This window comes from Gymnoscopelus microlampas (genome assembly GCF_963454915.1).
Source record: "Gymnoscopelus microlampas genome assembly, chromosome: 15".
NCBI lineage: Eukaryota > Metazoa > Chordata > Actinopteri > Myctophiformes > Myctophidae > Gymnoscopelus > Gymnoscopelus microlampas.
Window position 1 is genome coordinate 51,827,019 of NC_139952.1, and position 23,352 is coordinate 51,850,370.

The 23,352-nt window shown below is 41.7% G+C and overlaps 1 protein-coding gene across 1 annotated transcript in view; it reads left to right on the forward strand.

The window, feature by feature from the left end:
• LOC311061840 (protein mono-ADP-ribosyltransferase PARP14-like) overlaps window positions 1–7,632 on the forward strand; it is a 28,067-nt gene extending 20,435 nt beyond the window's left edge. The window contains exons 11-14 of the mRNA XM_084080537.1: window positions 2,975–3,266; window positions 3,573–3,709; window positions 5,344–5,518; window positions 7,202–7,632. Coding sequence (XP_083936663.1) covers window positions 2,975–3,266; window positions 3,573–3,709; window positions 5,344–5,518; window positions 7,202–7,485 — 888 coding nt within the window. The 3' untranslated portion in view covers window positions 7,486–7,632. The remainder of the gene's footprint in view (window positions 1–2,974; window positions 3,267–3,572; window positions 3,710–5,343; window positions 5,519–7,201) is intronic.
• The last annotated feature ends 15,720 nt before the right edge of the window (window positions 7,633–23,352 follow it).

The following is a 23,352-nucleotide window of genomic DNA, read 5'->3' on the forward strand; positions in this document are numbered from 1 at the left end:
AATTTTGTTGCAACAGAACAGAAGTCATAAAACATCTTTAACATCATGTCCAGGGGGGTGTACTTGTACATCAAAACTGGCTCACACTAAGGAAACAGGAGATAGGCTCCTCCCCTATGGGCCTCACACTGTTGCTGGGCAAGGCTTACTTAACAACTTATTATGTAGACAATAAAATAATGTAGTGGAAATACTCCCCACACCGTCACTAGTTTTACTCTTCCTGTGCAAACACTTTGTCGGTCTTGTGTGTCACTAGTTGACTACTGGGAAAGTTTTGGGTATCTACAAGGGGCATTTAACTGTAGCTTTAGACAAAAGGCTTACTGTAAACAGGAAAGGAGCCAAGACATCGTAGCTAATTAACACCAAATGTGTGCCCTCATCATATATATATACATATAGATAAGGGTTTCTGTCCCAATTAAACCAATGTCCTGCCATTTATCTGTATCCATTCTGCCCTTAGACCTGCGTGGCCTTCTGTTCTTCGGCCTATTGTCACTACAGTTCTCCACAGTTGTTCCTGAGTTACAATCACCAACAACAACATGGCCCGTGAGCCCACACCTAAAGCATGTATTTGGGCCCTGTGTGTTCTCCTGCCTGTTATCGTCCCAGTCATTAACTGTGGTGCGCGATCTACAATCGGCTACGAAATGTCCAGTACGGCCACAGCGAAAACATGTTCGGGGGGGTCCCTTCCTTCCTTTTGGCCTAGCTCCTTGGTAATCAACATCACCCCACTCTCTTTCTTTCGCTTTCTCTCCCATCTTGCATACACGCACGCACACTCACGCACGCGCACTCCCACACAGTCCCCACACACACAGCACGCTTGAGTACAGTATCTGAGTAAATGTACTCAGTTACTTTCCACACACAGCTTTCTCTCTCAAGCAGTCGCTATTTCTCTCTGCTCAGCACGCATGCAGCCCTCACACACACACTCACTTGTATTCCTATACTCGTGAGGACATACACAGACACTCTCATTCAAGCATCACGTGTCCTGGTACACCACGACATGTAGAGTAATACAAACACACACAAAGTCTTACAACTGACACAGATCTTGACAAAATCACTGTATCTATGTACTTCAATTTCATTCACATACTCATGTCATTCACCAGGCACACACATTCATGGGGATCCCATCCATCACACTGTACTTTCATTCATAGATTCACACAATAGTCACCAGTCCAAGGGGGGGTGAGACACTACTCGTCTCTCAACCACCGTGACCCACTCACACTTATTTCGAGCGTTATTTACACTGCTGTATACTGGTTGAATCCCACTTCACACATTCCTTAATAACACATCTTAATATCACACTACCACGTTCCAACGGATTTCTCCGGAAAGGTGCTCACGGTAGTGAGGATCTTTTAGTAATATTAAGCACAAACATACAATATAAACACATTCAGTTTCACCACGTTCCAACGGATTTCTCATCGAACACCCAAGGGTACTTTGTGGGTTATTCTAGATGATCAGATCCGGAAAAATGCTCACGGCTCACTCATAGTGATGACCGCGGAGAGAAAATTGTTAGACCCGGATAATTCACTCAGATCGCGTTTGGATACACATATCGCGTTTGGATACACATAGTGATGACGCGCGTCCGTCAATATCTGTGATTTCATACACACTACAGTATACAATTTGCAGGAAATAAATCACTCTTGTTGCTTCTAAAACATAGCAACATATCCTAAGATTTCACTGCTTATTCAGTGCTTAGGCTTATGTCTATATTCACATAGATAGACAATGTCTATATTCACATAGATAGACAACTTTTGTGTCTCACTTACGTGCTATCTTATAGTTGTGTGATCAGCGTTCAAATGCCGTCGGCCGTTCCTTGAAGATAAGATGATAAGACGAGATGACCACCGGCCTGGAGCCGAATTCAACGCTCCAGGATTTTTTGCAGGATCCGGGCTACCGAGTCCTGGCTGCTTGCAGTCTTTCCCGGCGGCGTCTTCCCTCTTAATCTTCTTGGAACAGCTCTGACATCCAGGCTCGAGGGACCATTGTAATGATAGATTGCTTTATCATTTTACAAACACCTTAGGCTCAGATCACACATTGGAATAAGATAGACACAGACACAGCGGAGATCTCCTTCACTTTTTACTTGCCGCAAGGAGTAAATGTACAGCTTGACCTGAATCATTTCTGAAGTACAAAATACTTTACATTGATATATATACAGCAACATGAGAAGGGGAGACAGTTAAGCAGGAGGCAGGGCTTAGGAAGTACTCAAAAGTATTAGACTACTATGAGTACTCAGTACTTGAAGTTAGCAGGCAGAGCAGAGAAAGAGAGACACAGCAATCTCTGCTGGACTTAGAGATAAGGAAACTATGTAAACATCGGTAGCTTACAGGAGCTTTGTAACAATAACAAACCACCTAATATGCAGTCTTTGGCTCCTGCACACATAAGGAGAAGAATATACTTCATCTATTCAATTGAATGATTAATTAGTTGAACACATTAACAATATGAATAGAACTTATAAACCCACATTACATAGAACTGAGAATCGGCTCTGTCACTTGTCCACAGTCAGGGCCATAGACAGGGCCATTTGAGACATTCTTGACAGTTAGGTCCCAGTGTGCCCCCATCCTCACCCAACCCTGAGAAAGTCCTTCCTTTTCTCCCCTAATCAACATGTCATCACTAAGAATGGACCATTTGGCTTAAACATCCAAAGCAATAGAGGACACTTTCAAAGTAATTCATTCTCAGGTCCTATGAACTGGTGTAAACACTGCTTACTGTTGTATGATCTGTGTAATATTATGCACATACTAAATTGTACTCCTATAAAATCGTCAAATCACACTGGGATTCCGCTTTTTTCAGAATGTATCTAGAATTTTAAGTTTTGTAAAAGAAAATAAGTATTTTCTTGTGAAATCTTTAAAAATGTTAAATTGAGTTTGTTGCCCATTTTGTCAGGGACCTGATCCTGAATGTAGAGAGGACAGAACATCGCAGACAGAAGGCTATCCTGACAAGTGAACTGGTTAAGTGGCAATACCAAGACCAGCAGACTGGGCCAACACCCTTCGACATATTTACCAACTACGACCTTGAGGAGGCACTAGGGAGCAACCAAAGCTTAAAAATAAAAATCAACAATCAAGACTATACTGCTGATGTGCAGCGCAGGAAAGCAACTGAAACCCAAGGACAGGGATGCATTGAATTAATCAGAAAAGAGAAGAAAGGTAAGCAAATATAATATTTAAATACATAATTTAAATTATGTAATGTTTAACCAGAGGACACACTTGTTTTCACACCCTGGGCTTAGAAGAGTGGTTACATTTGGGGGAAAAAAAGAGAATAAACTACAACACACTGACCAATTATTAATTAATTAATTTGTAGGACACTTTTTTGTATCTAATTGTACATTCCTAACCCTAACCCTCAGAACGAGCTGTCCAGGACTTGAATAATATTCCAATTCTTGTTTAAGTTGTGAAACTAATTCCAAATACTTCTATAAACTATTGAACACATTTTTGCAGGTGAGATCGCTCTGCCTGCAAATTGGGAAAACTTGAAAGGCTCACTACTTACTGTTCCTGTAAGACAGGGGTCCAAGGAATACAACGATGTGGAGAGAGAATGCACAAAGACTGGACTCAACCTGACAATCATCAGCGTATGTTCACACCTGACTAACGATCAGATCATATAAATTGTGTTATTATAATACCACACAAATGCAACACATTAAATGTTGTTATGCTGTGTTCACACTGGCAGCTACAAAAGATACTAAGCGACGGAGCATATCTGTAGCCGAGTCACTGTTGAAGTATTGATTTAACCTATTAAGACCTGAGTCCGATTCTACAAATGTCTTCTAAAAACAGTTTTCTTAAAAAAACGTATGTTGCTATATCAGTGGTTCCCAAACTTTTTCCTGTCAAGGACCCCCAACATTATATGTATTTGGCCGCTGTTCCAGGGACCCCCAGAAGCAAAGATTTGAGTAAAACAATTTTGCTTTAAAAAGATATTTATTCAAATATTTTTCTAAAACAGCAGATCTACAAGCTCACAGCGTGGCACGAAGTGACACACCATGAGCTGGTATATCTGCTATTTTTGAATAGCCAAAGTATAAAATAATAGTTAAAGTGGTTAAAATCTAAAATGACACAGATGCTTTGCTGGTCTTAACACATTTAGACTCAAAGATTCATGTTGCTATGTACTGTATATGTCACGGGGAAATTGGCCTTCCAGGGAAATTGAAAGAGGAGCGCTCGCTTTTAGGCGCGGGGCTTCGGCGCGAGGTGGGGCTTTTCGAGACAGGGTTTTTTACGCGAGGCTCGCGAGGAGGCGGAGGAGGCGCGAGCCGGGCTTTGATACAAGGCGGCGCGAGGCGGGGCGACCTGGCTTTTGTTGTTCCCCCCCACATAGCAACCAGGAAGCTACGCTAGGGGAACGCTGAACAAGCGTTCACACGCACACGTGATAATAGTTATTGTCCATGACGGAGGCGCGCCGACTCAGCAGAGCTTGGGTGCATTTCTCCTTTCCGACATGTCGCCTTTCCGACGTTGACGAACCCTATACCTAACCCTAACCCTAACCCTAACCGCACGCGGAAGCCACTAGTCGGAGTGGTGAGATGTCGGAATGGAGAGTGAACACCGCAGAGCTTGAGGCCGAGGGGGCCCGCACTCGCGCCTCCAGTGCCCGCGCAGACTGGCCGAAGGTCTGCTAGTCGAATCAGCGCCGTCCGAGTTGTGAACCGATAGGGGGAGAATAGATCTTTTCATGGGTTACAGTCTATGGTTACTATCCAGTGTCCACGACGACACACATGTGTGCGTGTGTGCGTGTGCATGTGTGCGCATGCACACACACACACAAGCGTGCGCACACATGCACACGCACACACGCATGTGCATGCATTGGCTTGCATTCATTGCCCTCTAGTGTTGGTTATACAGAATTGCCTGGGTGGGTGGTAAAAACAAGCGCTCCTTTTTCAATTTCCCTGGAATGCCAATTTCCCTGTAACATATACAATACAACAACAACTACACCAAAAGGGGTTCCCGGATTGAAAGGTATAGTTATGTATTGGTGTTCCAGGTCAAATGGGTATGGGTTAAAGCATGTGTCTGACGAGCGAAAAGAAAATAATGACACATTATGCTACAGTGATTATGAGCTCTTGGTCTATAAGATAGCCTGGGAATTGTATTTTCGTGATAGGTGCTTAATCCTGACCATATCATGTTATTTGTGTGTATGTAAACAAAACCATTGTGTTAACAGATTGAACGTGTCCAAAACGAGACACTGTGGCAGATCTACCAACTGATGAAGAAGAGGCTGGAGGAGAAGAACCAACATAAGAACAATGAGATGCTGCTCTTCCATGGAACCACCGCCAAATCCATTGATCTCATCAACTCTCAGGGCTTCAACCGTAGCTACGCAGGGGCACATGGTAAACTTTGCTTTTGTCTTCACAGCAGGGCTGTTGCTTGTCCACTTCCCTTTTTGCCTTCAGCCACTAAACAGCAATATTGCCATTTGCCTATCAGGTTTATCCTACCCACATTGAATAGCGATTATTCTAGTAGGGAAACCAAACATCTACCACTAACCCAAAAGGGAATCCTTCCTCGCCAATGGAGATAACAGGCTTCTGGGATACAGGCAGGGCCACTCTGCAACATTAGTGGGAGTGATAAATAGACCTAAATACATAGACACTAGACCTTAGGGTTGTATGTCACAGTTGCCACCATATTGTCAGGGGACACTTGACTATGAATTGGGCTTATGAACTGGGTTTTAACTGCATTGAAAATACTAGACCGGAGCCCGTTGGGAACAATGCAAGTTAGAAATGCATCCCCGCCCGGTTATGCAATACCTGTTGTACTAGTCAGTCTGTCTGTCTGTGTCCCTTTTATGCCCACATATGGAGTTCTGTGTCAGGCATGCCCAAATATGGAGTCTAGGCCAGTCTATTGATGACATCAGCGGTTCCGGACAACTGGATCTCCATATACAGTATGACTAAATGTGGGCATATCGTCTGTCGCCTATCTGAACGACTCGACGAAAAGGGTTAGGGTTTGAAAAGTGAACTAAATCACCGCCCATCCATTAACAAAACACTTAGATGAGGTGCTGGAGGCGAATAATACCAGGGTGAACAAAAAAAAGAAAGCTGCAGCTGACAGATTTGGACAGCGACGTCACGGGCCCTTAGAAGGTGGGGGCTTTCGGTGGATGCATGCACGCGCGCATTTTCGTTTTTTGGGCGGATTTTGTTATTTCTTTTCCGTTTTTTGGTTACTTTATTTGGGTTTTAGGGTTAGGTTAGGGTTATGTTATTTAATTCTTCTTCTTCTTATTTTTTTTGCAAAAAGTGGGGGGTATGAAATCACGGATCTGTGAGAGTGAGGGTGTTGTGTCGTACGCACAGTGAATGGCCGTGACGCCCCTGGATTTGGATGTGATGGCAGTGCCATCATAGCCTGGTAAACCCTCCCTCCGGAAATCTCATTTCCATTTGATTTCAGGAGTGAGTCTGGCCTGATCGCCCATTCTGCAATATTGGCTGTGGGCTGGAGTTGGGCGGGAGTAATACCGTTGACTGACAACCCCTTCAGCCAATGATCGTTTTCCCCCTTCAGCCAATCAGCAGACCTCCAGACTAATGTGACGCAACGGGACTTTTGAGACGGCCATGCCCAAAATAGGTTGCCTTATTCGGATACATGTGTGTCATGTGTGTCAATCACAGAACGATGTGCGACGACGCTGATAGGCTCGTCTGTTTGGCGTACACAGCCAATATTGCAGAATGGGCGATCATGCCAGACTCACTCCTGAAATCAAATGGAAATGAGATTTCCGGAGGGAGGGTTTACCAGGCTAGTGCCATCATGGCACATTAAAATATAATTGAATATATCATAATATAATTGATATAATTATATATAATTGATTTCTCATAATTGCTAGTTAATGGCTTTATATTTTTACTATACATAATTATTTATCCAGGTGCATTATAGAACAACGTGTAAATACACTTACTGTATGTTTTTATATTGATAATGATACAAAAAAGTCTACCATTGATTTATGCTAGGATACTCTGTTATTTCTTCAGGTGCATTGATTGGCAATGGCTCTTACTTCGCCGTGGACCCCGTGTACTCTGCACGTTACTATGCCAAGGCTGACACCAGTGGGATGCGTCGCATGTACCTAGCCAGGGTTCTGGTTGGAGACTTCACACAAGGAGCAAGTGGCATGATTGTACCTCCTCAAAAAGGCACTGGGAACACTGCAGACCTTTATGACAGTGTCACCAACAATCTAGCCAGTCCAACAATGTTTGTTGTTTTCGCTGATACACAAGCATACCCAGAGTATCTTATCACATTTAAATGAATCCCAGTGGTTGTTAGCGTACTTAGCAGTAGTGTTGGGTGGGGTAAGCAATTGATTGGTGGTGGAGAGGTAAGGTGCAAGTGTTTGATGTTCTAAGTCTGGCTCCTGTTTCAGACCTTACATTTTTATTATTATTTGAAGGAGAGTACACAGTCTAATCTATCTTGTATTTGTAAGATTTATACCGGGAGGACGTAGTGCCTCCGTCCTACTCCTCCTGTTCAACACCCCCCCTGTGACAGGTGTCCCCCCCCCCCTCCCCCCAGCCCATTGGAGTCGCTAACACAGCTTCCCTCTCCTGAACACGGACAGTGTGTTGGTATAGAACGTGATGGATTCAAACCCCCTAGACTTCACAGAGGTGGACTTTACCCCTAGACTTCACAGAGGTGGACTTTACCCCTAGACTTCACAGAGGTGGACTTTACCCCTGCCACAACCAAGTGCCTCTGAAGTTGCTTTTGTTTTTGTTGGCTGGGACGCAGTGATGTAACTGCAGTTAAGATTTATAAATAAAAATAATGTTAAGTGTTTTCTGTCATACATCAATCTATGATCTAACGTTACAGGCAGAATGGTGACCAGGCATACCTATACACTATGTCCAAATAACTAATTTAGTAACTAAAGCACTCATTTAATTTGAGTGGAATAGAAACTACAGTATTTACCTCTGATGTTTAAATACTCAAGTTTATTAAAATACCTCAAACTAGTATTGAAGTAGTAGTTGAGATAATTTCCACCACAGGTGAACCTCAGGAACTCATAAATAGTCCAGATTAGCTCTAATCTTCCATCCTCCTATTGACATACAGGACTATATTTAAAGAGTTTGTTAAACCTTTGTATTTACACTTGATTTTTCTACATAAAACCCACAAACTAGTTTTGTTGTGACCAACAAATTGTAACTCCCAGTTACAGATGTCTGTCAACTGAACAGTGTGTAGTAGCCAGGATATTACACATAAAAATACTAATACAAAAAACTAGCATTTATTCCACAGCATGGAAGCCAGGAGGGAGAAACTTCTCTAGGATGTGTAGCTGACATGTTATTTAATGAGAGAGTTCACCCCCAAAATGACTTATTTTTCCTATCGATTAGTCACCTTATGGAGACTTGAGTTGAATTCATAGATATCGTTTTTGTTTTTGTCACATCCCTAAGCCACAAAGAGTCTCCTTTGTGTTTTCTACCGAAACCGCAGCCTACTGGTCCGCTGGTCTGGTATTGGTCCTGTATTGGTATAATTATTGCTCCTCTAGCAGAGAAAGCACCTAGTGGAAGAAATGAAAAAACGGAACCCCAGTGCAAGTGGCATTGCAGTAATGATGGACCAGACCTTTGCACTGTGGAGACGGGAGCTTGTGGTGGACGAACCTCCAGTGGCAACGATGAAGGAGCGGTGGCCAGCTCTTTTTAAAGAGAGAAAAGTACTGATATTCATAAGCTTTTTTGTTTTGCCCTATAATAACATGCATTACATTTTTGGCTTGGACCATTAACCAAATGTTTTCCTAATTTACACACTGGTTCAAATGTATTTAGTCACTGTATTTTGTTCTGTGGTTTGCTGTGTTGTAGGTTTATGCTGAGCTTAACAGGATCACCACCACACACCTAGAGACAGACTTCTTAGATGCTCTGGATCGCTACACACCACCATTGGTCACTATCTTCAAGTCCAAGAAAGGTGCCATTAGAGAGAGATTGTCCGGAATTGTGCAGCAAATTGACGGGGTAAGTCTACAACATGCTTCTTATATTTGTATTTATTAAGACCCAGTTTATGTACAACCTATAACCCCAAATAGTACTTAGATAGCTTCCTGGTTGTATTATAGAAGTATTATAGTGTTGGTGAGTTATAATACATCAAGAGAGATAATACATTGTGATCCTTTGCTATTGTTAACTATTGATTGTTAACTAAATGCTGTGGATTGTATTGTTTTAAAACACATCTCCAATCAGTAACGGTTCTCTGCACGATCAAACATAAATTGTTTCATGCTGTAACTGTACTGTAAGTTTTGAATGTCAGAACTTGAACTTTATTTGTTCATTCTCCACTTCTAGAAACCAGATGTGACAGTGCTGCGTACGCTTGTTCTCCGAGGCCTCCCTCTTCTGCTTGGAGATGACCCCAGCAATTTCTACACCACTGCCTTGGTAAGTTCTCATAGTTACATCTTAAAGGTCCAAATAAATGACATTTCTGTTCACTTTATTTTGAAGTTTCAGTCTGAAACGGCCTCGCAACCAATCAAAAGGTTCCATCCCTTCAGGCTATGGCACGGTGGAATCTCACTCACATGGTGTGCAGTGTTGCTGTTAGCCTGCACGCGCACGCTGCTCAAGAGAGAGAGAGACTATGCGCTGCTATAGAGAGAGAGAGAGAGACGGCCACTAGGCAGAATGTGTTACCAAGTTGCTTATTTGTCACCTAAAATGTTTTCAGATACATATTTTACTGTGCTGATTAAGTTTACAATGAGTAATACACCGGGAACCGTCCGGCAACAAGTGCGCTCCTCTAACCTCTAGGCCAGTGGTTCTCAAAGTGGGGTCCAGGGACCCCCAGGGGTTCCAGGGGGTACCCACTCCCCAGACAAATGATTGATAGTCAGGATCCAAATGGACCCTTATGGGTCAGTAACTCAGAGTGTACAAATGGAACCAAATGGACCCTTACGGGTCCATTTGGTTCCATTTGTACACTCTCTGAGTTAGATTAACATTGATGATTCAGTGTAGATTGGGGGTTCCAGAGGTTTTTAAAAAACGGTGGTCAAGGTTCTAATGCATATCAAATTGGGTTCCTTGAAATTAAAATCGTTGAGAATCGCTGCTATATAACCTTAAAAAAATGTCTCTGTTGGGGGTCCATGGCATACCTTTTCAAATGGGGGTCCGTGGGCTTATATATGTATCAATTTGGGGATCCTTGACGCAAAAAAAGTCTGAGAACCATTGCTGTAGGTCAACCGCTGCCCCAAAAGGCTTCATCTGCTCTCTGTAGTACCATGGTGATTGTGTGCGTCTCAGAGGGTGCTGTGTTGTTGTTGTGAGCTTGTAGATCTCATGGGTTAAAGTTCTCAGTCGCCACGACTGATTTCAGTCATTTGGACTCCATAGAAGCCAGCATGTCTTCTTATGGAAGCTTGTTACGCAGCGAAAATGGCCGATCTACAAGCGCTCAATGCGTCATTGACAGCTTGTATATGGGCTATTTGTGGTTATTATGGGGGGGGGAGGGGCTCCTTTCATAATGTTTAACAAATTGTACTGTTGTGAGATTGTATTTTGCTTTATTTGGCTATTCAAAAAATAGCAGATCTACAAGCTCATAGTGCTGCCCTATGAGCTTGTAGAGCTGCTATTTCTTTGAAAAACCGTGAACATCTTTGTCAAATCTTTGAATATATATACTTTTTAAAGTGAACATTTGTAACTCAAATCTTTGCTTCTGGGGGGTCCCTGGAATTAAATATTTGACAAATGTTCGCTTTAAAAATATATATTCAAAGATTTATTTTGCACACATTTTCAAGATGGATAGATGTAGTGATCGACCGATTGTGTTTTTTTCCGGCGGCCGATTGTTAGACTATAGGGAAGTCCGATGGACGATCAAGAACCGATTACTTTTTTTTTTCTTTTTGTTTCGGCATCACTAATAGTGTGAAAATAAAAACAACAAGCAGAACTGCCCTGGCTGCTAGTTTTGTCCCACAAACTAACACATCTACAAGTTATGAACCTGTGCTTGGATACCAGTGCACTTGCTCATGGGCATAGAAAACTGTGATTGGTGTTCTATCTACAGATAGGCCAAAAACAATACTAATAATAATCGTCTGAAATTGGACTGATATCCATAAATCATTAGATTCATCGAAAAATCGGGCAAATAAAATAACGGACGATTATTTATATATATATATATATATATATATATATATATATATATATATTTTAAACTCTTTTACTGCCATGGACGCGTTTTCGGGTCAATTGGTACTAGGTCCATGGCCATTGAAGCGTTAAAAAAAAATGCTTCATTTTTTTCCCGTTATTCACTCGGAACCAGGAGATAACGCGATCCAAAGATTTGCTGCTCCATTCACTTCCCTGTTAAAATATTAGGGAAATATTCTGTATCTCGGCTCCTGTGTGTTACTATGTATTTTTGGCAAAACATGCTATTTTCAACTTGCCGCAACTATGGAACGGATTACCACGTTCAGCAATTTATTCCCCCCAAATGTGTGTGTAATGAGGGGATCACCGTGTGGTGAGGTACAGTAGGTAAAAACACTAGTTTTCTCTGGCACTGGGGTGACAATTACAATTTTACTCTGGCAGTTAAAGAGTTAAAGACAAATATTGGCACTGATTAATCGGCCGGTAACTTAATTAATCGGCCGGCCCCCCTTTAGCAACTCTGAGGACCCCCTGTTGATGACCCCTGGTCTAAACCCAGTGTGATTGTGTCATCTCCAGGACAGGCCATCTATGGCGCCTTTGACACATATCTGATTCTTCACAAGTATTCCAACACACCGCCGTAGCCACGGCGACCTCCGAGAAGACCCCTCCCTCACGGGAAGTGACCCCAGGGCTGCGGTCCAATCGGCAGAGACCATGTGTGACTTGTCATCCCTGTCCCGGATTGGCTGGAGAAAAAGAGAACATCTCACTTGAAGGATTGCTGGCCTCTTCTAATGACATTTTAGGTATTTTTATAAGGAAAACAAGATGAATAGATTATATGACCTCTAGTTATGAATAGATTATGATATTTATGGCATGTTTAAACTCATGCACAGAAAAACAAAGTGCCTTTCATTTGACCTATATAGAGATTTGGGTTTTGTTAACGGCCTTCAAACTAATCGCAGTATTTAGACGTTTTCCATTGAGGTTGAGCCCTTGTGGAGCGTGTGTGTGTGTGTGTGTGTGTGTGTGTGTGTGTGTGTGTGTGTGTGTGTGTGTGTGTGTGTGTGTGTGTGTGTGTGTGTGTGTGTGTGTGTGTGTGTGTGTGTGTGTGTGTGTGTGTGTGTGTGTGTGTGTGTGTGTGTGTGTGTGTGTTCCAGTCTGCATACAATGCCAAATATAATAACTGAATTAATGCCATGCATTTCTACATCCTAGAAGGTAGAAACAAAAAACGTACCATTGACATAATGCAGTGGCTGCGGACCCCCATTTGAAAATGTTTTGTGTCAGGGACCCCCAGAAGCAAAGATATCAGTTAATTTTAGCTTTAAAAAATAATAAGTGCACACATTTTCAAGGTTTTTCAAAAATAGCAGATCTACAAGCTCGTGCCGCGCTATGAGCTTGTAGATCTGCTATTTTTGAATAGCCAAAGCTAAGTGGTTGAAGGAAAAAAACATCACATGGATGCAACTGGGACGTATCATCAGTGTTGTAGCCTGGGGTCATCGGGTGTTTCGGGTCTCACAACATACACCCTCGCCCAGGTGACCCAGCCAGGGTTGATCAAGCCCCGACTTACGTCCCAGTAGCTACTGTACCCACGGTCAGTCCTATAGGGCGAGACAGGGCCACTCAGTCCGCTTCTCCGGAAGTACTCTGCCGGAACACGGGGAGGCTCTGGCATTCCGGCTGTCACCAGTCTCTCCTGTGGTCACCAAACTATTCCTGGTTGTCACATTCCTATGAGCCACTATAAATAGAATAACTATAACGAAAAAATGGATCACATGGATGCACCTGGGACGTATCATCAGTGTATAATATATATATAATAATATATAATAATATATATATATATATATATATATAATAATATTAACATGGCTCTGGTCTCGACTGACTCTATTAAAATCAACTGGGAGGCGGAATTGGGCGACAACTGACTGAAGACATGTGGGATAGAAGTATTGAATACATGCATACCTGTTCCTTTAATGCACCACATAGTTTAATACAATTCAAAATATTACATACAGGTTACATTACTCAAAAGTAAAATTACACAAAATATTCCCAGACATCCCCCCCAGTGTGATAAGTGTAAATCTACTGCACAGTTATGCCCTGTGTCCCAACATACACAATGTATGGATGGAGATATTCAGACTATTTTCCAATAACTAGAGCATTGGTTCCCAAAGTGGGGTCCGGGGACCCCCAGGGGTACTTGAGGGGGTTCCAGGGGGTCCCCAGCTAAATGATGGGTAGGAACCAAATGGATCCTTATGGGTGTGTAGAGTGTACACATGGAACCAACCAACCGAGTGTACAAGTATAACTCTGAGAGTGTACAAATGGAACCAAATGGACCCTAACGGGTCCATTTGGTTCCATTTGTACACTCTCAGAGTTACATTAACATTGATTTTACAATATAAATTGGGGTCCCAGGGATAGAAATGCCATTAAATGGGGGTCCGTAGCCCTAATGCATGTCAAACTGGGGGTCCTTCAAATTAAAATGGTTGAGAATCACTGCTAGAGCCGTAAAAATCTTCTCTTATGGGGGGGGGGGTCCTTTTGTTATGGGGCCAGGCTTCCAGCATGGACCCATATTGTTATTCGCATTATTTCCGTTTCTTCTTCTGCCACTTTTGGCAGTTCTGGCTGAACCGTGCAGTCGCTTTTTATGAAACTCGGCCATATGATAGATGGTCATGAAAAACGATCAAGAAATAATTCTCACAATCTTTCGTCAAAAGGTGGCGCTATAGCACTCAATTGAAAAATGCCAACTTTGAACAGGTACAACTCATGCCCTGTTTCACCTACAGCCATGAAACTTCGATGCACACATGCGTCTCCTCATGCTGAACAACTTTCACACTCTGACTTTTGACCTCTGACCTTTAGATCTCCCACCATTTGGAATTATATGAAAAACAGTTAAAACCTATCTCCCCCTGGGATTTTTGAGTAATCTGCACGAAACTTTTTACACATGAACTTTGGACCTATACCAAAAAACGTTTGCAAAATATCTTCCATAAGTGAAAAAATGAAGCTTTAATGAGCCAATGAATATTGCAGTTTTATGACAATTATTCATCTGCCCCTAACACATACATGCAGACTTACCATTCTTTGAAACTTTGCAGAAATGTAAAGGGCCATTCCAAATATCACTGAAACCAATCTTACTCCAATTGGTCAAACGGGGGCGCTATAGCAATTTTTTGAAAATTGAAACTTTAAACAGGCAAAAGTCATGCCTCGTTTGGCCGACAGCCATTAGACCTGCTTACACATGTGCCTTGACTAATGAGGAACACATGTATCACGTTGACCAGTAAGCACCGCCCTTAGATTGTCCGCAATCTTGAGCAGTTTGAAAAACACTTAAACCCAGGATTTTTCAGCTATTTGCGTGAAACTGTATGATCTGTGTGATCTCCTTTTTCACAGGTTCTTGTCTGTTGGTGGCTTCTCGCTTAAATGTGTGCCCCACAACCTGAAGGTCACCAGTTCAAGCCTCACTTGGTGCAGACTTCATCTAAGTTGCATTTCACACAACATGACTATCAATGAATACATCTGCAATTGTTAAAGATAACATGAAATACTTAATTGAGTGTTTTTTACATACAGCTGATCTACAATCTCACAACTTTTCAGATAGCAATGAGAGTATGTTTTTTCAATGTATAACATACTTCATTGTGAAAATAGCCAATGTACAATCTGACAACTTTTAATGGTTTGTGAGCTTGTAGATCGGCTACTTTCACTAATTTTGGTTCTGAGGAGATGTACAATTTCTTCATTGGTAAATGGTTTGTGAACGAGTGATCTTAGTGTTAGTGAAACATGGGCTTGGGTCATGACAGAAGGCAAGAGTTTGTGATCCTCAACAGACAATATCAGCCTGGACAAAGATATAGCACTATAGGTAGTGTTGCAGCTACCTAAGAGTGCTTCATGACCGTAAGGTTGCCGGTTCAAGCCTCACTTGATGCAGACTCATTTAAGTTGAAATGCAAAAAACATGACTCATTCTATTCCGTTTCCATGGCGCTCTCTCTCTCTCTTCAATCTATTCCATTTCCATGTCTTTCTCTTCAATCTATTCCGTTTCCATGTCTCTCTCTCTGTCTCTTCAATCTATTCCATTTGTCTCTCTCTATGTCTCTTCAATCTATTCCGTATCTATCTCTCTCTCTCTCTCTCTCTCTCTCTCTCTCTCTCTCTCTCTCTCTCTCTCTCTCTCTCTCTCTCTCTCTCTCTCTCTCTCTCTCTCTCTCTCTCTCTCTCTCTCTCTCTCTCTCTCTCTCTCTCTCTCTCTCTCTCTCTCTCTCTCTCTCTCTCTCTCTGAGGGGTGGCCATAGCTGAGTGGTTAGTGAGCCCGCCCAGGGAGCCAGAGACTCTGGTTGCCCCAGGTACGATTCCAGGCCAGGTCAGCAAATGTGTCAATGAAATGAAATTTGTCCCTGAGCAAGACTCTTAACCCCTAATTGCTCACAGGCACTCATTGGAAACAAGACCGCAAGGACTTTCATGAACTGACCTGTTAAAGGAATTATCATTTCTCTTTCTCTCTCCTGGCCCCATATTATCGCTGCTTGCAGCTATATTTTTTTGCTTAAGTTTGAGTGAATTCTTTTCATGTTACTTGTCTATTTTGTTTATACGTCTGTTTGTTTTTGTTAAAAAAAGGAAGCAATCCATGTATATGAACAGAGATGTATAATCCCTTTGCTTCACAACAAAAAAGATTTGAAACATAAATATTAACAATATAATATTTCCTGAATGTGTATAAATGTATTTGGTACAGTGTGTGTGTGTGTGTGTGTGTGTGTGTGTGTGTGTGTGTGTGTGTGTGTGTGTGTGTGTGTGTGTGTGTGTGTGTGTGTGTCATTGGAGGAAGAGGAGATATCTTACTAAATGCGTGGAATGGAAATGAAACTAGAGAATAATGACCTGACCCCAAGAGTTCATCATTTAGTACAAAATGTTATGAGAGAGAGAGAGAGAGAGAGAGAGAGAGAGAGAGAGAGAGAGAGAGAGAGAGAGAGAGAGAGAGAGAGAGAGAGAGAGAGAGAGAGAGAGAGAGAGAGAGAGAGAGAGAGAGAGAGAGAGAGAGAGAGAGAGAGAGAGAGAGAGAGAGAGAGAGAGAGAGAGAGAGAGAGAGAGAGAGAGAGAGAGAGAGAGAGAGAGAGAGGGAGGTGTAATTTCAATGTGTTTTCACAATGTGTTTTCACACCCAGCAGAATATTGAAGCTACACACCGGTCCAAGTCAGATCCTGAACTACACAAGGTAACTTTCAATTGATTGTAGCAGTGAGCCAAATGGGTTGCAATCTCTCCCCTACTAGTGGAGCAGATTGCTGAAACGATCTTTCACTTGGTGATACAAGCACCAAATTTGGCACACAAGTGCTTCAGAACCTACTCTCTCAGAAAAGTACGAGATCCACTTGAAAAAACAATATGGCCGCCATTTTTCAAGATGGCCGCCATTCGAAGTGGTTTTAAATGGTGTTTGAACTATATTTTGATTGAATAATCCTATTTTGATGGTCTATACATCCAAATATATGTTTTTGAGTATGTGAAATCCAATTCTGCATTTACAAAATTTTAATTATTGGATATTATGATGATACAAATGCTGTGCTGTGCTGTGCTGTGCTGTACGGCACTGTAGGCACTGTACGGCACTGTATTATACTGTACTGCACGGCACTGTACTGTGCTTTACTGGACTGGACTGGACTGTATTATACTGGACTGTACTGTATTGGACTGTAGTACTGTACTGGACTGTATTGTATTATGCTGGACTGGACTGGACTGGATTGCACTTTGGTCATATGGAACCAAACCGTAACAGTTTGGTTCTTCTTTTAGTCCTCACATTTGCAGACACACAACTGTGTACACTTAAGCATGAAGTGGTAGCATTTGCATCGTCCTCGGGATTCAGTCTTTTAGACACATTTTGTCAACTGCTCACAAGTCTGAACAATAGGTGGAGGGATTGTCCAGACCTCTCCATCTTTTTGCCAGCCACAGTTGGCAGGGCTTTCATTTTGCATTTTGCACACTGTTGCCTGACATGCAGTTTTCTTGCCTTTACCATGAAAAGCTGACACAACTGTCTTTCCACTGGCGTGGAAGGACAGCATGCCACTGGATTTATCTGGGCCAACAATTACTACCATATCATGAATTGGCAATCACCTAATGGACTGACCCTGGCCAAATTATACCCACATAATTTCTAAGCCTGCACTGACTGCAACAACAAGAATATCTGTGTTGCATGCCTCAATCAACACAGACTTCATTTGCTGCTTGGCTGCATGGAGAGCATGTGTGAAGATGCTGGAGTCAGCTTCTTCGTGGTTGCAAGGACTTAAGCCTTCAAGGCTGATGAGTTTGTTTGTCTCCCGCGCTGGCACATCCTGTCAATTCAGGTGCGGCAATCTAACTACAATACTACAACAAACTAAACTTGTAGTTGAGATATATACAGGGGTTTATTAGCATTTGGGACATTAACGTATACTACAGTACAAACTACAATGAGTACACCACTACAACAGTTAGTAAACTACACCTACAGCTAGTACACTACAAGCCGACACTGAACCCCATGCTGAGTCTCACAGCAGTGATGTCACCAGTGTGCCCGGGTTGTGCTTTGACATCACTCTTATAAAAAATGACAAACCAATAGAGCTTGACCACAGCATTTCAATGAATGATCATGGATGTTTCCCTTCAACTTAATGCAATAGGTGTGATCAGACAGCTTCCGAAAATGCTCATTTTGAGTCACGTAATAACCGCCATCTTGAAAACTGGCGGCCATATTGGAATTCAATTGACACTATTGAGTTCTTCCAGTCAGAATACATTCATTTTGATGTTTGGATCATTAATACATTTGTGTTCATTCAAGTTTTACTTAAAAAAACATTTATTTTGCATTTGATGAGGCGGCCATCTTGAAAACTGGCGGCCATCTTGGATTGTCAGCTGGATCTCGTACTTTTCTTAGATAGTACATCCTGGACATCATTTGTGCCAATTTTGGTGCTTGTATCACCAAGTGAAAGATTCTGATGGAATATTGACTTAATATGCCCCACTATACAGTGAAGCCGTAATCTGGGCCAAGAAAATGTCTTGACTCTACTCCACCTTTCAATTGACTATAACAGTAATCCTCAATGGTGATGTTGCAAGTATGACATGTAGCCTAATTACCTTGTCTTTCACCAACAGGAAATCTTATCAGAACTCCCAGGAGAAAGTCACAGGATTCCAAAAGGTACATTTTGATAAAGTTTGGAAGTCATCTTACTCTGGCAAAGATTTAATTGGGGAGAGATATTGATGTTGAACTTGAAAATTAAGATCTGCACCAGCCAAAGTATAGCCTCAAATTCACAGGCAGACTGTCACATGGTTTATTTCTTTCAGTTTCCCATGTCGGAGAAAAGTATTATTTATCACTTTTTTAACACTTACGTGTTAGTGTATTATTTCTGTTTCATATCAACATAATTGTCTTCTTTGCAGGTTGGCAGAGTGTGCCGTTTTTCTTTTTGCAATTTAGCGTTGCGTTTTCTTTTTGTTTCAGACTTTTGACCAATGCCCTGATGAGTCCTTTCTACTTGCATGGACAGCAGGAGAGAGCTTTCAAAAGCACTGCCTTCTATCTGTCATCAAAGGTAAAAATAACTTTGTCAGTGCTAGTTATTTGTTGATTGCTTATTCACGTTGTAAACGTGTGACTGACATATACTAGATAACCTCTGTAATGTCTACTGTCAGCCTGAGAGTTATTCGTCATTGTTTTGACTGCAGAAGCCGTTCAGAAGACATTCAGAGAGACAATGGAGAACCTGGTCAGCGCTGCCATCTCTGACCACTTCAAGCAGGCGCCTGGTAGAAGTGGTGGAGGGGGTTACAAGAAGAAGAGGACAACGCCTTGAAGCAAATCCAATGTTATTATTTGATCAAAACATTTTGTTAAGACTTGTCTTTTCTAGTTGTTTAACCCATTAGGTTAACCCTAATGGGTTAAACCCTACAGGACACACCATTGTATTCTGTATTCTTTAGTAGGATGGTCATCCTTAGCATCTCGCAGGTTGCTACATTGGTACACTTTTATCTACAAAGCCATTCTTGGTAATCTCCCTAGTTATATTGGTTCAAAATTTAATTTAGTCCAAAATTCGCTTAACCTCAGATCAAATGCTTGGATGCGCTACGTCATACCAGACACCAAATCTGAGGCAGGGAAAAAGAGCCTTGCATTTTTTGGGCCCTGGTCATGGAATGACCTACAGACCAGACTAAAATTGGCTTCTTTGATCCCCCTAGTGAGTTTTAAGAGGATTGCCATGGGCACATTCTCCAGCCACTGCTCCTGCTTTGACGAGTAGCAAATGCTGTGATCTTAGTTTTGTATTAGTTTAATAGTTTTAAGATGTATTGTTGTTATTAGCCTTTTAATAATTAGTCTGTATTTGGTGCTTTTGGTAGTAGATTTTCGGTATTATGGATGACATGTTTGTCTTTGTTATGTCTTGTTATGTTGTTACTGGCAGAGCTGTGTAACATTTATTTGCCTCTTCTCTTGGCCAGTGCGCACTCGTAAAAGAGACATTGGTCTCAATGTGATTTTACTGGTTAAATAAAGGTTAAATAAAAAATAAATAAAAAATAGGACAGGGAACGCATCTGTGTCACTTAAGATTTATTCGGCTATTCAAAAAAACATCAGATCTACAAGCTCATAGCGCTTCAGATATTCATTCAGATATTATAATACAACAAAAAGGCTAAATGGCACCATCAGCATCTTCAGTGATGTTGTAGTAGCCTACAGGTGTAAACGTGTGTTTACAAGAAAACATAAGAAGTGGGTTTCAGGTGAGCTGATTTGATTCTGAACACAGCCAATACACACAGTTGTCAACAGTTTCAGTAAAATTGTTAATTTCTTAACTCATTAATAACATTTCATGTAATCATACAACAGGACAAAGGTGACACACTCAGCAGGGTACACAGCACTGCAGGGAGTTGCACCCTGGATCCAGCAGACGCTAGAAGTACTACTACCAGTGCTTGTTGGCTTTGTGACACACCACCATGTCTTACTTGCATGTGAAAACAGAAAATATTAAAAAAGGGCTGAATAGCCGGTGTAAAAACACAAATCGGCTGATTACAAGCCAATCTACAAGCTTGTAGATCGGCTATTTAAAAACATTAATGAAGTGTTTTGGAATATTTGCATACATAACTGTCTCAAATAGGAACACACAGTATCCCCTGTCACAGTGGTTCTCAAACCTTTTAATTTCAAGGACCCCCAGTTTGATATGCATTAGACCAAAGACCCCCATTTGATAACATTTTCTATATCTCTGGGACCTCAATCTATATTACAAAATCCTATCTCTCAGAGTGTACAAATGGAACCAAATGGACCCCTGAGGGTCCATTTGATTCCATTTGTACACCCTCAGTGCCCTATAATGTACAATAAACAAGAGCATGGGGGCCTAGACATACACAAACAGATCAGATACAGTGATTAGAATCAACATCTACAATACATTACATTGTCTGAAACAGTCCATCACTAATTAGATTTCTCCTCATTTAGCAGTATAATATATATCATGCATGTTACACTGAGCGGTTTACAGAACCCCCCACACACCCCAGATGGAGGTAAACATGTGTTGACCAACAACACACATTGACCCATGACCACAAAACATTAAACTGTCATGTTAAATAACAGTACAAAAACGGAGCTAGAGCTCTTTCCCTCAAACTGCTATATAATAACCAAGCTAAAATATATTATAAATAATATGAAATATAAAATCGGGGACTAGATATGTGTCTAGCATGGACTAGCATTCAGCCCACTATAAAGCCTGCAGCAGCAGCTATATGAAAACAGCAGTTACAGTCAGCCCAATACACACTCATAACATCCCAGATTGATCTAACAATGAATCCACTGTCCATTCATCAGCTCACCAGGTTATCTGAGCACACAACCGTTATCTTTACAGTGTTATAAACGGTCCCATACAGCCTTTAAACCCCTCAATAAATGACGCTAACGCGCTAATTTCGCTAGCATCTCCTCCTTTCAACAAATAAGAGCCTTAAACTAAGCTAAATGTATATTTAAAATCATATTAAACATAACATCGTCTTCCTTAGGGACTAGGGAGTATATACTGATCAATGATTATGTCCTATTAGCACAATTGGAGCCATTTAAACGTCTGTTTACAACGTTAGCATAGCATCCCTTGGTCATATAAAAAAAAGAAACATGTGTCAGTTTAAACACACAATGTTACACAATGTGTTAAGTGCCGTTTTGTGGCGTTTTGTGTCTGACTATGCTCTCACCAGTGGATCTGCTGTTTTCATACTGACGATGTAAACAGTAGGTTTAAAAGGCCAGCCGCTCGTTTCACTCCCAAACCTGGCAACGCTGGCCGTAACGGAAGGCTGCGACGGAGATGTAAGAATCCACGGCTTGATGTCATCAAAAGCTCATAAAACATCAAATCTAAACGTTATTGGGTCCCAACCAGCACAAAGAGACCATCCGTTGGGGCTCGCGTGGCCCATATAGTCCACACAGTCGCTTCTTTTGGGCTTTGTTTTCCCAGACCGGGTCGCTCGATTCTCTCCCACAGTCTGGCAACGCTGGCTGCAGTGGGCCCGGGCCCGGGCGTGCCCTCTCGCATGTACGCATGTCTGCTTGTCAGACCAATCACAGCCCTTGCTGACTTTGTCCCTCCCCTTAAATCCACGCCTCCTGCGCTGCTCGTATCACTTCTCATGTTATCGTGCGGATGCTACGTCTCTCCGTCCGATGAGAGATTACTATGGAAAGTGTTCTACTTGATGTCGCTTCATATTATATCACTGATCTACTTTCATTTCGTCGTCTTTTGTCTGAGGTGAGTAATATTACTTTATATTTACTTTTTTCCCGCCTTTATTACTTTATATATTTTTTTCCCGCCTTTTTTGGAACCTACATCTACGTTCATATTTCAAACACAGTTTGTACCCCATGGCCACGGATGTTATAATTATGTACGGGCCATCAGAAGTAGCCGTATCTTCCGTATTGTTCAATAAAAACGCATCTTAAAGGGTTAGTTCAGATTTTTTGAGTATTTTCTGTAGGAAATACTTACCATTAATGTAGTGGTTGCAAAGGTATTAATTGATTGCCCGAGTCCCGTGGTCAGAGTTATGGTCCGTTTCTGATAAATATGAATGTAGTTCCGGTAGATTAGTAGATTTGGTGGGGGCCGCTCATTAAAAATAAATACATTTAAAAAACTAGCGTCATTTGTATTGTTGACCTATTTCTACCATATAGAGCAAGTTTCGTTCAATTTCGACCCCTCTGTCACATGTTACTATTTTTTGTGTCATATATTTTGTGCGTGAGTAGGCTGCCGCGGCGCAGTGATTCTGGACACAAACATTAGTACCATGTGACAGAGGGGTCGAAATTGAACGAAACTTGCTCTATATGGTATAAATAGGTCAACAATACAAATGACGTTAGTTTTTTTAATTTATTTATTTTTAATGAGCGGCCCCCACCAAATCTACTAATCTACCGGAACTACTTCATATTTATCAGAAACGGACCATAACTCTGACCACGGGACTCTGGCAATCAATTAATACCTTTGCAACCACTACATTAATGGTAAGTATTTCCTACAGAAAATACTCAAAAAATCTGAACTAACCCTTTAATCCGATCGGTGGCCATTTGCTCATAGTGGGCACAGTCTATCAGAGTGCAGTACACCTACCAACCGATGGG